The 16980-nt window shown below is 38.9% G+C and overlaps 2 protein-coding genes across 2 annotated transcripts in view; both read left to right on the top strand.

Annotated features, from left to right (window-relative positions):
* POSTN (periostin) overlaps positions 1-16980 on the top strand; it is a 460633-nt gene that overhangs the window by 294811 nt on the left and 148842 nt on the right. The window lies entirely within an intron of this gene.
* TRPC4 (transient receptor potential cation channel subfamily C member 4) overlaps positions 1-16980 on the top strand; it is a 154077-nt gene that overhangs the window by 51725 nt on the left and 85372 nt on the right. The window contains exon 2 of the mRNA XM_065829353.2: positions 6303-6707. Coding sequence (XP_065685425.1) covers positions 6330-6707 — 378 coding nt within the window. The 5' untranslated portion in view covers positions 6303-6329. The remainder of the gene's footprint in view (positions 1-6302; positions 6708-16980) is intronic.

Below are 16980 nucleotides of genomic sequence, written 5' to 3'. Positions count from 1 at the left end.
AGCTTTAACTTCTATGGGGAAACTTCTGAGCACCTGTGATAGTAAAATGTATATATGTACACACATGATATATCATAAGAAGCCAATTTCCAATCACAGAATAACAGAACATTAGGGATTGGAAGGGACCTCAAAAGATCATCTAGTCCAATCCCCCTGCTGGAGCAGGAATGCCTAGGTGAGGTCACACAGGAACATGTCCAGGTGGGTTTTGAATGTCTCCAGAGTAGGAGACTCCACAACCTCCCTGGGCAGCCTGTTCCAGGGCTCTGTCACCCTCACTGAGAAGTTTCTTCTCATATTTAAGTGGAACCTCCTGTGTTCCAGTTGGTACCCATTACCCCTTGTCCTATCATTCGTTGTCACTGAGAAGAGCCTGGCTCCATCCTTGTGACACTCACCCTTTATATATCTGTAAACATTAATGAGGTCACCCCTCAGTCTCCACTTCTCCAAGCTAAAGAGCCCCAGCTCCCTCAGCCTTTCCTCGTAAGGGAGATGCTCCACTCCCTTAATCATCTTTGTTGCCCTGTGCTGGACCCTCTCCAGCAGTTCCCTGTCCTTCTTGACCTGAGGGGCCCAAAACTGGACACAATATTTCAGGTGTGGTCTCACCAGGACAGAGTAGAGGGCAAGGAGAACCTCTCTCGACCTACTAACCACCCCCCTTCTAATATACCCTAGGATGAGTAAAATTAATAATACCAGCTTTTCTTATGAAATATGAAGTTATCAAATAATGGTAACTAGAGTGAAAATGTTAAAGGTTTGCAAAGAAGTCTGTTCCCCCCTGAAAAACAACATATGAAAAATACAGTGCCATGTAATTTGCAATAGTGGTCTGTAGCAGGTGTAAATGAAACTGCCTCAAGAAAGAAATCTCTTCTCATAAGACTGGCTTCACATGAATTTTCTGTCAAAGTATTATGGTTTTCTTCTTTACTATATTTCTTCTGCTCAGGTCCTGATGGTATTTCCCTGACATCTGCAGAGCACAGGAAGCACTATCTATATAGTACGTATGTGTATTTGTGTATGCTTTGGTAGGTACAGCTGCTCTAGGCAAATGACAGCTGATATCTTAGCCAATATCTTGTCTTCAAGTATCATAGTTATTTCTTTTTTTTTCATCTTTAAATGCTGGATTTCTGAGAGAGGGAGTGATGCTAGAAAATCCAATAACTCAGTAACTACCAGGCCCTGTTGACAGGAGATTTAACTAAGATTCCTGCTCTTTTTGAGCTACTGTTGTGAGCTCTAAGCTACTGGCTCTTCCAGGTCTTTGGAAATTTTCTGATAAATGAAAATTTTTCAGCTAGAAATAACACTGAACTGCTAAAAAACTGGCTCTGTTGCTGAGCCTATTCACTATTTATAATTGCCAGTGTATACGAAAATATACCCTTTCTTAACCTCAGTTTGCTCTCCAACACTGATTTGCTTACTTTCATCTAAAATCAAACCCAAATTTACTTTGGAAGCAAGGTTAATGCTAAAGCATTTAGACTTTTTTAGCACAAAGTGTAACTGCAAATTTTGCTTCCAAAAAGTTTGTTGGTTTTTTGTTTGGTTGGTTGTTTTTTTTTTTTTAAGGTATGGAAAGGGGTTGTAAACCTAATTGACTGAGACTTCAGTTTAGAAAAGAAATTAGGAATAAGTGTGAGCCTATAAACAAGGGAGAAACGACTGATCAATACAGTAAGCTAGGTTTTAGAGGTCACAAGGTCCAAAAAGGTGAGAATAGCCATAAATCAAGTGGAGGAGGACCTTGAGAAGGAAATGAAAACCAAATTAGTTTTTAACTATCTTAATAGAAGGGTAAGATTTTTCTCATTCTACTTCAGCTCTTTAAAACAAGCCAGACAAATTATACTCAAGAACTCCCATATAGAATCACAGAAATATAGAATCATTTAGGTTGGAAAGGACCCTTAAGATCAGAGTCTTTTACCTAAGACTGCCAAGTCCACCACTAAATCCTGTCCTTAAGAACCTCATCTACACATCTTTCAAATACCTCCAGGTATACTGAATCGACCACTTCCCTGGGCAGCCTGTTCCAATGCCTGACAACCCTTTCCCTGAAGAGATTTTTCCTAATGTCCAAGTTAAACCTTCCCTGGTGCAACGTGAGGCCATTTCCTCTTGTCCTATCACTTGCTACTTGGGAGAAGAGGCCAACACCCTCACCAGTACAACCTCCTTTCAGGTAGTTGTAGACAGCAATAAGGTCTCCCCTCAGCTTCTTTTTCTCCGGGCTGAACAACTCTAGATCCTTCAGCTGCTCCTCAACAAGGCTTGTGCTCTAGATCCTTCACCAGCTTTGTTGCTGGATTGGCCCAGGGCTGACAGGTGTGAGAAGGGACTTGCCAGGGAGACCTGTGTGCTTGCATAGAAACAGTGGAAGGTAGGGTGGGATGTCAATATTTAAATAAATCAGCTGTGCCCCAGGATTGAGGTGAATCTTCTGTAGGAGGCAGACTGTGCACCATTTCGGCATATCTCATGTGATTGGAGAAGAACTAAATCTTTCTACTAGCTTATAACTAAAAATTTTACCAATATGTTGAGCTGCAGTGTTTTATAGATTTCATATTGTATTTTTGAAAACTTCCTTTGAGTTCTTACAGTGTATCTTAAAGTCTATATTTTATAACAAGGTCAAACCAATGGCATGAAAGTAAGTGAATTTTTCTTTTTTTTTTTTTTTTTTTTTTAACACTGGGCAATGATTATGGGATGAAATTTAACAAGTCCAAATGCCAGATTCTGCACCTACCCTGTTTCCTCGAAAATAAGATCTATGCTGAAAATAAACCCTAGTATGTATTTTCAGGATTTTTGAGGATGCTCAAAATATAAGCCCTACTCCAAAAATATGCCCTAGTTACAGTCTCTAGTTACAGTCTCCAGTTACAGTTCATTAAAAAAGTCAATTTTAATAGTGTCCAGGCAGCTCTAAATGTAAAAAAAGTAGTAAGTTTTGGAACAAAAGTTAACATAAGACCCTGTCCTATTTTCGGGGAAACAGGATAGGTAGAAGTAATGTCAGGCACAATTATCACTTGTGAGAGGAGTGGCTGGAGAGCAGCCCTGCAGAAGGGGATCTGGGGGTGCTGGTTGACAGCAACTCAGTATGAGTGAACAGTGTATGCCCTGGCAACCCAGAGGGCAAATCACACCTTGGGATGCTTCAGACACAGCAAAGAGGTGATTATCCTGCTGTATTCAGCATTGATGTGGCCTATCTTGAATACTGGATGCAGTTCTGAGCCCCACAATTTAAGAAGGATGCGAAGGTCCTTGAATGTGTTCAGAGGAGGGCAACAAAGCTGATGAAAAGGCTGGAAGGAATGTCCTGTGAGGAACAGCTAAGGACTTTGTGTAGTTTTGAGAAAAGGAGGCTGAGGGGCAAGCTCAGTGATCTCTACAGCTTCCTGAGAAGGGGAAGTGGAGAAGGAGGTGCTGAGCTCTTCACCCAGGCATCCAGTGATAGGACATGTGGGAATTGTTCAAAGCTGCACCAAGTGAGGTTTAGACTGAGCATTGGGAAGCATTTCTTTATGGAGAGAGTGGTCAAACACTGGAACAGGCTTCCTAGAGAGGTGGTCAATGCCCCAGGCTGGTCAGGGTTTAAGAGGTATTTGGACAATGCCCTTAACAACAAGCTCTAACTTTTGGTCAGAATTGAATTGATCAGGCAGTTGGACTAGATGATCATTTTAGATTCCTTCCAACTGAACTATTCTATGCCATACTGTGCCATGCTATGCTATTCTATAGAATGTGTATAACATTATTGAATATTTTCATTAATATTTATTCTATCCTTTCTACAGCTAGCTTGGTAATGAATAGCTTATTTGCAAATATTGGTAACAAAAATCATAAAGACAACATAGAGTCACAGAATGGTTTGAGTCAGAAGGGACCTTAAAGATCATCTAATACAACCCCCCCTGCCATGGGCAGGGACATCTTTCACTACACCAGCTTGTGCAAAACCCCATCCGACTTGGCCTTGAACACTTCCAGGGATGGGGCATCCACAGCCTCTCTGGACAACCTGTTCCAGTGTCTCACCACCCATCTAAATCTCCCTCTTCTAGTTTAAAACGGTTATCTTTCATCATATCACTACACTCCCTATTAAGAAGCCCCTCCCCATCTTTCCTGTAGGCTCCCTTTAAGTACTGGAAGGCTGCTATAAGGTCTGTCTGCAGCCTTCTCTTCTTCAGGCTGAACAATCTCAATCTCAGCCTTTCCTCATAGAAGAGCTGTTCTATCCCTCTGATTGTTTTTGTGGCCTCCTCTGTCCCCTCTCCAACAGCCTGACCTTATTTGAAGCTGATTTGTTTTTTCTAGTTGTGGGAAAGTTAGACAAAGTGTTTTATTGTTTTTTAACTGTATTTGGAGAAGCATGCCCTTTCAAAACAGATGTATTTTCAGCTATGACATAATTATTTGGTAAAGATTATTTTGAAATTAATATCTCTTCCTTTTGCATGCAGTAAGGCTTTTATTTATGGCATAAATCTTAATCCTAAAACATTTCACAGCTGGGTTTACAGTTAGTCACCACAATTTCAAAATGTTCTATGCATGTTGGGGGTCTAGTTATTCAGGTGTTCCAGAGACACAGAATCTTGTATAATATTGTCATTCAAAGTATTTTAAAGAGTAGGTTTCATTCTTTCACATTTCGATGTTACAAAGTTTTATCTGTTTTATTGTAAGTGCTGTAACAAAGTCCCTTATATGGATTAGTAGATTATGGATTAATTGATCAGAATACTGCTTAATGTATTGTTACTTTTTAAAGCAGTAGTAATTTTCAGTGCTATCAGTTGAGTCAGAGAAATCATCAAGTATCTTGCAAAGCCAGCTGTAATAGTTTGTTTTTCCTTTCAAAAATACAAACCAACTCACAGATTATGTAGAAAGATGATATTGTGATATTTTGCCAGACTGAACAAAATAATTTATTTTGCTTTACAAATTCCATTATATGTTCTTCCTTAAGTCAGAGGAATAAATTGCATTAGTCTTAAATATACCCAGTCAGAATTATGGGGTTTGCAGGCAAGAGCAGAACAGTATTTTAAATCAATTCTTCTCTTTGTCTTGAACTTCTTTCCCAGTTCCTAATTCCCCAAGTTCAATAAAGAGACACAAGACCAAAATAATTCCTACAGGTTATGAATTTGAGCCCCATGAGTCTGAATATTTGGAAGGCTCAGGTAAAATCTGTCAAATTACGTTTCTTGGCTTCTAGTTGTAGTGTGTTTCAGATGGGTGGTTATATTCCTGTTTTCAGGGCAAGTTATTTTGTCTTTATCTCTTCTCTGAAGTATATTTATTCTGTATTTGGTGAATGGACTCTGTGGAAACTATAATTCCACTTTTGCTAAGTTTTGCACCATGAATTGGGTATGTTCTTTAATTCTCCTTGCCATGGTGTAGTGTACTGGACCTCTTATTTCTTTAGCTTCTTGTTCCTGCAGAGGAAGCCTCTGCTGGCTACTCCTAGCTCTTCCAGTGTGCCCATGTAAATCTGTAATATGCATACATTTACATGTGACAGCACAGTATCAGTTGTCATGCAACACTGTCTATCTGTAGGTAAAATCAAAATAAATGTTTTATTTTTGTAAACACCCATGAACCATATTCTTTGATGTATTTATCATCTTCCAGGAGTGTACTGTATCAGCATTGACTCTCACTTTCTAATTGCATTTAAACATATATTTTTAGTTACGACAAAACTTTATTTACGGTTGATTATTTTCAGGAATTTTTATGGCCAAGAGAAAGACTAGCAGAAGACAGCTATTTAGAAGAATAACAATATATGCTTAATGTATGTCTTCTGAAAGAGACAATCTAAGCTTAGATCTCATTTTCCCCATTCAAGAAGCATGAAAAGGTAAACACATGAGATTCCAGCAAGTGTTTTCCTTAGGGCTTACAATGAAACAATAATAGACCTTCCTCAGACTTAGAATAAAAACATTGTCATATCACCTCATGCTTGCCGCAGGTTTAAGGAATACATACAAGTGAATGGTATACTGACAGATATGCTTTGACTGGGTAAGTTGCAACAATTTGTTTTATGTTTTGGTTTCCATGTTTTGCTGGTGATCTTACAAGTTCTATTGATAGAGTCCACTTGTGCTTATTTCAACATCACTTTTTAGTATGAGTTTTAACTAAACTAACATAAGTTGCAAATATTAATTTGGTGCACTGTAGCCCAAAAGTACATTATTAATTTAATCTTTCTTTTCATATTGCAGAGACAAAGTATTAGAATGGCATAAAATATGGCCCAGTTCTACTACAAAAGAAGTGTCAATGCTCCCTACAGAGATCGTATCCCTCTTCGTATCGTACGGGCAGAATCTGAACTGTCTCATTCAGAGAAAGCCTACCTGAATGCCGTGGAGAAAGGAGATTATGCCAGTGTAAAGAAAGCTTTGGAGGAAGCAGAAATTTATTTCAAGATCAATATTAATTGCATTGATCCCCTGGGAAGAACTGCACTTCTTATTGCAATTGAAAATGAGAACCTTGAGCTCATTGAGCTGCTCTTAAGTTTTAATGTCTATGTGGGAGATGCTCTGTTGCATGCCATACGAAAAGAGGTGGTTGGTGCCGTGGAGCTGCTGTTAAACCACAAGAAGCCCAGTGGGGAGAAACAGGTATGTGCCGAATTTTCTCTGGGTTTGTAATCTGCTCTAATAAAAGGATAAGAATTGTACAAAGTTAGTAAGCAAAACGAAAGTCAAAACCAACCATCCTCCTTGCACACAAGTATTTAAAATCAGAAAATCAATTACTTTGGTACTATATGCATTGTAGTCATTTGTGTTTAGACATCACAAGATCATAGAATGGTTTGGTTCAAAAGGGACCTTCAAAGAACATCTAGTATAACCCCTTGCCATGGGCAAGGACATCTTTTACTACACCAGCTTGCACAAAGCCCCATCCAACCTGATCTTTAACAGTTCCAGAGATGGGGGATCCACAACTTCACTGGACAACCTGTTGCAGTGTCTTAACATCTTTATCATAAAATATGTCCTCCTTCTGTCCAATCCAAACCTATCATCTTCCAGTTTAAAAAAGTTGTCCCTTCTCCTGTCACTACAGACCTTAGTAAAAAGTCTCTTTTCATCTTTCATGTCCATCTTTTCGTAAGCCCCCTCTATATGAGAGGCCACCACAAGGTCTCTCCAGAGACTTTTCTTCTTCAGGCTGAACAACCCCAGTTCTCTCAGCTTTTCTTCACAGGGGAGGTGTTCCATCCCTCTGACCATTTTTATGGCTGCTCTAATAGGTCCATGTCTTTCTTGTACTGAGGGCTCCAGAACTGGACGCAGTATTCCAGGTGGGGTCTCATGAGAGTTGTGTGGAGAGGGAGCATCACCTCCTTCAACCTGCTGGCCATGCTTCTTGTGCAGCCTAGGATCCAGTTGGCTTTGTGGGCTGTGAGCACATATTGCTGGCTTATGTCCAATTTTTAATCCACCTTTATCTTCGAGTCCTTCTCAGCAGGGCTTCACTCAACCCCTTTATCCCCCCCAGTCTGTATTAAAGTTGTGGATTGCCCCAAACCAGGTACAGGGCGTTTCACTTGGTCTTGTTGAACTTCACGAGGTTCACATGGTGCCCACTTCTAAACCTTGTCAAGGTCATCTCTGTCATTCAATCAAATCTGCCCTGGTTCACAAGGTTTATCATTTTAATGTAGTTAAGTCACAGGAGATCTAGCTGCCAATAAAAAAGGGTTAGAATGTCCTGTGTCCTTCTTATCCCGAGCCTGAATAACAAGGTTTTCCACTTAGAGCTGAGTGAATTTTTAACTGCTTTCTATATAAAGCCAGAATTTGTCTCACATTTAAATGATAATGCACAAAACCCCCTTCTTGGAAGACTGTGCAGTAAGAAAAGTTAAACTTCTTTGAGTCAGAGCTTTGTGTCCATTATAAACTCTCTCAGGAAAATCTAAAAGTTCATAAAACAGGTTTTGCTTGTGAGACTACTGACATGGTATCATTATTCCTGCAGATATTAGTGGGAAACCTTTAATGATACAAATCATTCCAAAGATAATAGCAGTGATGAGATGTGGTCCATTTGAATTAATCATGAAACTCCCTTTGAAGTCAATGAAATTTTTAATCCCTCCATGTAGAGGTCACCATCTCCCAACTCACCAAAGCACCACTGGGAGGTATGCCCAATTGATCAGAACATCAGCCCTGTCTCCAATAGTCATCCATCCTATTAAGTACACCTAAAAAGCTACAAACTCTTCTCCCTTTCTCCTGGTCTTCTCTCAGTGGAAAAAAATCATTACATACAGTATCAGTCATGATAAATGTGATACCTACTGTGCTTCCCCTTGAACTGCCTTGAGACATGTCTAGGAGGTAGCTGGCCTCTTGCATATCCTTCTCATTTTAACAAACTGATGGAGACAAGATAACATAGCCCATAAATTCTGATATTCCTAGGACACTTCCAGAAAGAAAAACCTTAAAAATAGTTATAATATCTTACTGTATTTTCATCTGTTTAAATTTTCTTGTATTATAGGTACTGTATTAATGTATTTCAATGAATAGTATGTTGAAATTATTACAGTTCTTTCACAGATAATGCATACAATATACTTTAATTACAGTATAATGTACTTGCTACGGATAGAATTGCAGATAATAGATAAAGACTATAATTTTTGCTGATAAAATAACATGAATTCCATGCTTTTTTGTTATGGAAAGAAAGAAATACATTAGGTCTTTTGTACAAATGTGTGTTTCTGCCTTCTCTTTTATACAGTAAAAGTAGAACTCCTTTCTAATAACAACAGATTTATGTCAGAGAAAGGGAAGAAAAGTAGATTCACTTTATGTTTGGCTCATTTCATTATATTATTAACCGATAGTGCAGATGAGAATACAATGCATGGGAATTTCTCAATGCAGTGTTCCAGGACACAGAAGGCTCAGTGCACAGCCCTGTGCCAAGCCAGTTTAACCCCGTCTCTCCATTCTTCAGGCTCTATAGTGGAAGTTGCCACTTGCAGAGCACAGTTCATTTCACTTGATGGTAGCCATCCAAAGCTGTGTCTCATCTCTGATCTAGCTGCCTGGGATCCCTGTACCAATGGAAAAAAGTTGAGATCCCTGGAGAGCACCTCATGCTGTCTTTTGCAATTGTTTTAAGACAGTGTAAACCACTTTTTGGACTAGCTAGAGAGAGAGGCTACAACGCTTACACCAGGTACCTAAATTTCATGCTGTTCTTCAGTCTTCCAGGACTACTTTTTGGTGTGTGCCACAGCTACTGTAATAGAAATGCTTGAATACAAATAGTAAAACTTGTTTTAGATGGGCTTTGTGCTATAGCAGACAAAATATAGGTTTATACAATGTTAAATTAGCCACAAACTGCTTTGCTCCAACCTAGAGGTTAGCTGTCTAGGCTGGAGATTAAGTACGTTGTTTCAGTGCCAGACTCCACTGCTGCTTGTATGAAGAGTGCTGCTTTTCCTTCTCTTCTGTGTTTTCCCTGATTGCACTTGCTAAGGGTCTTCCCATCACTATAAAGCATGAAGAATAATCATGAATCATTTGAACAGAGGCATCTTTTGTGTCTGTAGAAGGCTAGACTTACCCATTGCAAATGCGAATATTGCTTGCAAGCCAGTGCTTGCAAAAAATGGTCTTTAAACAAACAGGTTTTTTTACACACATGTGCTGATATTTGCCCTGGGGAGGGACCCCAATAACTATTAAGCTTCTCTGGATAAATAATTATGTTAGTTCTACAATGAAGCAGATACAACGGTGCATATTTAATATAATCAAAAGTACCTCCTCGATGAATAATTGTTACAATAGGCGAAAGATATAAAATCTGGGTGCTACTATACAGTAGAATTTATATTTTCAGTGTTTAGACAGAAAGATAAGTTTTTCCCGTATGAAACTCTATTTCAAATTACAACTTGACTTTTTTTGGTTACTTTGGTTTGTAAATATTTGCCATATTGTTTAGATGATGATTTAGATTCTATGCTTTTAATAACATATCTTTGCCTGTTTGGTTTTCCTTCTTTGTGTAAAGCTGATCATGTGTGGTAAAATCCTGGCCCCCCGAAGTTAGAAGTTAGTGGGAGTTTTTCCATTGAATCAGTGAGGTCAAGATATTACCTTTTCGCTGGTTTTATTTTTCTTTTGTTTGTTTGGTTGGTTGGGGTTTTTTTTTTGTATGTGTTTTGGTTTTGTTTTGTTTTTCCTCTTGATGAAAAATGATACAGAGGAGACAGATTATAAGGAATAAGAAAAATACATGTGCTAAATACTGCCAAGCTCAAGAAACAGTTTAGATTCCCAAATATTTAATTAGCAATGAAAGTAACGAATATTCAGATGCAGAAAAATAACCCTGATATGACTTATGATTTACAAGTAAATGAATTAGCTCTAACTATTTTTTTCACATTCATTAGATGATATACTATACTTGATGCATAGGTAATTTCAGCTTCACCTCATACAATAATATGTTTGTAAAATGAAATAATTTTTAAGCATGGAATTTCCTACATAATTCAAGAGCTCATTGATAGTGTCACAATGCCAGAAAAAATATCCAGTTGTATCAACAGAAAGCTACAATTCTTCAGGAGAGCTGGAACATATCTTTTGAAAGAACTGATTTTTCTCCAAAATTAATTTATTTAAACATTTAGAAGTTTAAAAAGAAAACAGGGAAAAAAAAGTAAAAATATGTAAATTCTGACCAAGAATCAATGCATTTAGACAAAACAATACATTTTTGCATTTTTTTAAAGTTTTCCAACCAATATCTTCAAAATTGCCAGATGTCACCATATCTTATTCTTTAATATTTCCTTGAAACAAAACAAAAACCAAACAACAACCAAACAAACAAAAACAAACAAACCAAACAAAACAAGACCAGCAGCAATTGGATCTTGTTAAAGTGATCTCTAAACTCTGTAGTCTAATGACCATTCAGCTTTTGGGCTTTACCTAATATCCGTATATGCTACGCTTTGCATTTCAAAGACCATATGTGTTACAGTGGATTTAAGCTGATGGATACATCTGGTGCCACCTGGTGACTACAGATGAGGCGTGTATGTTTAACAGCTTTGAATTGTTTTTGACTCCTTCTGTTACTCAGTTTGTGAGTGAGGTTTTTTGTGATATACATTAATACAACTCAGGAAAAAGTTATTTTGTCACTTGCATTATCTTTTATACACTTTTTTAAGCTGTACCAGATGCTAGAACACATGTAAAAGAGAATACTACAAATTAAGGTGAATGGGTTGAGGAAACTTGTCCAAGTACTTTTAAATTACCAGTTCTTCAAAGCCATATGTCCTGAATTATCTGCCAAGTCACTTGTTGCTTACCCTGCTGGATAGCTGAATGCCAAATTAAGAGAGGAAAAAAAAAAAAGCTGTTCCTTAAAATTTAGTATCTGCAGAAAAAGTTTTTAGCTTGTTAAATTGCATGCAGCTTCCATGGATGGGTTGAGAGTTAGGTAGTATTAAAAAAAAAAAAAAAAAAGTATAGAACGCCTTTATCTAAATCATACCATGCTCCACTGCTTGAGAAACTCAGGTGTTGATTGCTAGCTGGGTGGTTGACTGCCTAGATATGCATGTATATTCACGGAAGACTGAAGCAGAGGTGTAGCTGTCTTCTAAGGATGTAACAAAGCACATAAGTGAAGCTGAAGTCTCAGTTATTAAACCTGAATCTGTGTAGCATTGTATTAGCTGACAGTCTAGATTTAGGGGATGGGAATCTGACTGCGGTGTGTACAGGCATTGCCTAGCTAGCAAAAGCATGTGATAGTGTTTTTATGCCATCCTGTTCACTATTAGATGTCAATCTTTTGATATTGTGGGTGTTTTTATAGGTGGAGATCCTAGGGACAGCTTTCTGCAGATGTCTGGAAAAAATACCGTGCTAATGCCAGAGTGGCATTTCCAAGCATAAGGTAATTGCTAGAGGAGGGAGAACTTGAGGACAGGGAGAGAACTGATCACAGTGATATATCCCTTGTTCACTCCTCCTGTGGTGTGCAAGTCAACTAATCTGAAAACACTGTTGGGCACAGAGGGAGGGTCCTGGTAACAAGGTGGAAGCTGACAGACTCCAGCCCCTGCAGCTTTTCTCCAGTCAGTTTGAAACCAAAAAGTTAGTAGTCATCAAGGCAGTTTGGGAATTACATGTTCTATATAGCAGAGTACTCGATCTGTGTGTGCTTTGGATGCACAGATCAAATATAGCCCTTATATTGTCTTCCCCAGAGGTGCTGGTGTCCTCAGTGAGACTTTTATCCCTGTCTCCTGTCCACTGTCCAGATGGGTTTCTCTGTTAAAAAAAAGACCTTTCTGCCTGTAGTGCATCAGCTCCTTGTATATCACCTCTGCATTTCCAGACTGTCCTGGCAGAGTACCTGACATCTAAATTTCTCTCATCTCATTTGGCCAACATTAGTGGAACAGTCAATGCATAAGAGTCTGTGTGTACTTTCTGATGCCCTGGTTTGGGAAACCTTTGTAAGAATTACATCGATTAACTCCACTTCTGCAAGAATGCTGTGAAATGTGTTTTCATTTCCTGAAGGGGAGATAGAAGGTCTTTGGGATCAGCTTGACTACTCTCTGTTTTTCTGTGCTATCATACCACATGCAGAGAAAGACAGAAATTGCTGGCACAGGGCTGGAAGTAAGAAGCTGAAAAGAAAATAAACCATACCTACCTTGTGTACCTTTCACAGCTTGTTTGCTCTCCTGGGGCAGCCAGTAAGGTCACATCTTGAACTACTTTTTGAAGAATCTCTGTCTTCTACTTGTGCTAAGAAATGTTTAATTTCTCCATATCATACTCACAACCTCTATTTGTGTTGCTTGCTCACACACCACAGACCCAGTCAAAGTAAAATCTGTAAGCCAGGCCTTAGCTTCTTCAATGTGGACTACAGACATTGTTGGTCCAAGTCCATAGTACAAAGTTTTATTTTACCAGTTTTCATGTATTTTTTCTGGCAGTGTCTCAAATAAAATGATAAATATTAGGGGTGGGCGGAAAAGTATTTAGTATAACAAACAAAACACAGACCTCTGAAACCTGAAAGGTATAGACAGACATTTCTGAAGGACCTAAAGATATGTAGTGTATTCCTTGGCAAAGTCTGGCTTGTGGTTAGGAGGTGCTGGAAGATACTGGTAAGTGAATTAGCATCTCAGCACCTTAATGAATTTTTACTGCCTTTTCAAAGATAGAAGTTAGTTAAGATGAGGTTGGTCTAGACAGTCTTCAAAGGTCCCTTCCAAACCAAACCATTCTATGATGCTTTGATGCTAAGATGGAGATGATCACAGGAAGGATTGCCAATGCCACCTGGTGACAGTGAACTTAGAAATGTCCACTCATCCCAAAGTAGGATATATTAACTTTGCAGAATACTCTTCCACCACGTCAGTTCTCCCCATAATTCGTTTACCTTTACAAACCTGATTAGCTACCATTTGGGTTGCACTCAGAGATATGGATTCAAGTTTCAGATTTTACTACCATGTTCTGAGACTCTGTCATGAAGAGCATAAGGACAGTTACTGTTTTCTCCTCAGAGAGATGGTAAGCAACCTTTCTTTGTCAATATTTAAGGGTGTCTTTAGTAGCCCCTCTGGTCATGGTAGGCTTTACAGTTGCGATATTCCTGAACAGATGAGTAAAAAGAATGGCATGTTTTAGCCTTCATCTCTGAGGCAAAAGACAAAAATGAAAGATGTTAAAGGCTTCATGTAGGGGGTAAGGACAGCAAGCTGTGATTATATGGCTTCGTGTTATAGCGAAAATGGCATCTGGAAGAGATGGCTGAGGTGAGAGTGGTATGTAAGAAGACAGCAGCTGTGATACTTTACACACCAGATGTGAATCCAGGAATCTAACCCAGCCAAACATATCATAATGCTGCTGTCTGCCAGATGCACAATGCTTGCCATGGACATGTCAGCTATGTGTGAACAAGAAGATCCAAGACATTTTGGGTCCCAGGTCATGTGATGGCAGCATCTTCTCCCAGGGAGACACTAGTCCATCATGCCATATCTGAGTGCTAAAAGAACTCGCAGAAAGCTACAGGGAGGTCTGACCAGCTGCCCAGTCTGGATGATGAGCAGACCAGCACCTCAGAGCTTGTTCTAGCATTTATGTGCACTCAGTGTGTCAGCAGCCACTGTGAAGTCTTGGACAGGAAGAGTTATCCAGGTGGATCAGTAGGAAAGCTTGCTATCTTGTGACTTTTTGGGATGTGGGGAGAGAAGGGACATTATTTTACTCTGTCAAGCTGAAGTTTTATAAATCTTGAATCATTTAGCTGATTGAAAATTATTTGGAGTGGAGAAAGGCATAAGAGGAGGTGTTGACAAGTTGTCTTTCACTTAAATCTACAGCATGCAGTTCTGATCAGAATAAACAATGATTGGTCTTATGCCAAAGTGTGTCTCAACATCTGAGCTTTTTAGCAGTGTTGCCATGTAGTTTTAGAGAAAATGAAAGGATATAGGAGAACAGCTAGGAGGAGGGAACAGTCCTGTATGAGGATGTGTCAGGGAAATTGTACAATATAGTTTCTAGGCCACTGGGGCAGGCTGCTATGTGGATGTTCAGGCATTCACCTAAACTATCTGGGAAGGGACACAGGCAATAAGACTAGAAAGCTGTGCAGGAGAAGTGCCTTCAGTCTGGCAGCATTCCCAGAAACAGATAAAAAGTCTAAAGATGACAAGTCAGAAAACAGCACAAAAGCAGCACAGAGGCTAAAAAAAAAATAATTTTCCGTTCCTGAGATGATGGCAGCCTAGTTTCTGCACTTTTGACAGAGCTCCTATCAGGCCTAACAGAGTTCCTGTCTCCTAGGAAATTCCCCACATGTGGCCTCATCATCCTTTTATGTCTCTTAGTATCTTTGCACTTCATGAAATTGCTCTTTGAGAAGTCCCAGGGTCCTGAGACAAAGCCAGTGCTCTTGTCTGGAACTGCAGTCACAGCCCAACTTCAGTCTCAGTCAGGCTCCTCTTAGTACATGCAGAGCATTCAGTCAGCTTTGGTCCATTATTTTTCTTCCAAGCTTTGTGGGATACCATCTTCCTGGCCCTGAATTGTCCCACAATCCAACAGTGTTCATGGGGAAGTTGCTATGTCAGGGTTGTACCTCGTCCTGGTAACAGTGTAGATCATCATGGAGAAGACCAGGGAATGTATATGGGTTGTAGGCCCAGCACACCTACAATGGACCTAAACTACAAAGATACTGAACCTGTTGTTTTAAGATGTTATTTTGAATTTTCATCTAGTGACTGAACTGGGACTTGGTGAAGCAAAGGCAGAAAGAAAGAGGAAGATTTTATCAGCACTGCATGAAGCCTTGTAGTTTTTCTTATCTGAAAATCTTGCTCCAGTAACTTTGGAAAATAGCATTTACAATCATTTATGTAACTCTCGTTGACTGTTGAGATTAAAGCATCATTTTTGTTTTGAAAATCTCTCCCACAGAAGTTCATGAACTAAGTGTCTCTTTTGAATGCTCTCATTAATGACAGTCTAGCTAATAATGAGTATGGAGGAGGCAATGCAAAGCTATTTTGTCGGGCTTAAAGTATACAGTCTTGAAGTGAAATGTGAGGGCACAAAATTGGTTCTTCCCACTCCTAGCTGCCTGAGTGGGTAGCTGAGTATTTTTTCTTCCCAGTAGCATATCATTAATTAGAATTTTCTGACAGGTTTTAAAATATTGGTAGACAGGGATGAATGGGACAGGCTGTGTAGGGGATATTTCAGTTTACTGATGAAATAGATATAGTAGCCTATCCACATGTTGAGTCTCTCATATAATTATATGGGCACATGAAAACAACAGGTAGCTCTTAAACTGAGGTGTACCATAATGGTGGAGATGACCAATTGCATATGAGGTAGAGATATGGATTTATAAAAGCATTGTTCTTTGATGTTTTAGAGAGATGCTGGCTGTTTCCAAGTTCAAAAAACACTACACGTAAGTGTCATGTCTTGGCAATAAACCTGAATTATCTGTGTTTATATGCATCAGAGATAGGGTGGGTGGCTGTGTAGGAGAACCTGTGACAATTACTAAAGTCTCCGGAAGCTGATATGCTGGTGCCATCAAATAGAGCTGCTAGCAATTCCAATACTGAGGTAGGCAATGTGTTCTACAATATGCACCCATCACCTTGTAACAAATGCTAAATCATAATGTTCCAAAGTTGAACCAGTAGCAAAAGAAGCATGCCAAAACATGGCAAAACATGATAGTTTCTTGACCTGTACAAAATGATGAGCCATTTTTTATTGGCAACATAAAAAAAAAAATATCTGACTAGCAGGATCCTTACAGATAGATTCCTGGAAGGTAGTGTTATTGATGATGACTTACGCTGGCTGTGAATCTAATCCTCTGTTTTTGCAGTTTGCAGAAGTTCAAAAAAATATTGAAGATGCCAAATACAGATTTAGTTCAAAGCCAGATGGTGAACCTAAACTAACCTGTTCTACCTAAACTTCAAGTGTTACAGATTCAAAAAGACTAAGTGCTTTTTGGTCATTATTTGCTAGCTTTTTCACACTTTGTGTTTTCAGCTCAGGCTAGAAATGAAAACGTTTTTCTACCATGAAGAGATAAGTGTGGATTAGCAATAAACATTTTAAAATCTAAAATAAATTAAAAATTTAGAAATATCTAAAATAATTTAAAATGTTTAAAAGGCTATTGCAAAAATGTTGAAAAGTCAGTGTTCTCTTTAAGAAGTCACATTTTCATTGCTGCTCTTTTCCCTCCATTTTGTATTTGTTGAGCCCCACTTTACAGCACTCACCCAAGTTTACAATC

This window comes from Patagioenas fasciata, chromosome 1, assembly GCF_037038585.1.
Source record: "Patagioenas fasciata isolate bPatFas1 chromosome 1, bPatFas1.hap1, whole genome shotgun sequence".
In the NCBI taxonomy this organism is placed as follows: domain Eukaryota; kingdom Metazoa; phylum Chordata; class Aves; order Columbiformes; family Columbidae; genus Patagioenas; species Patagioenas fasciata.
Note: the sequence above shows the minus strand (reverse complement) of the source record. Positions and strands in the feature narration are given on the sequence as shown.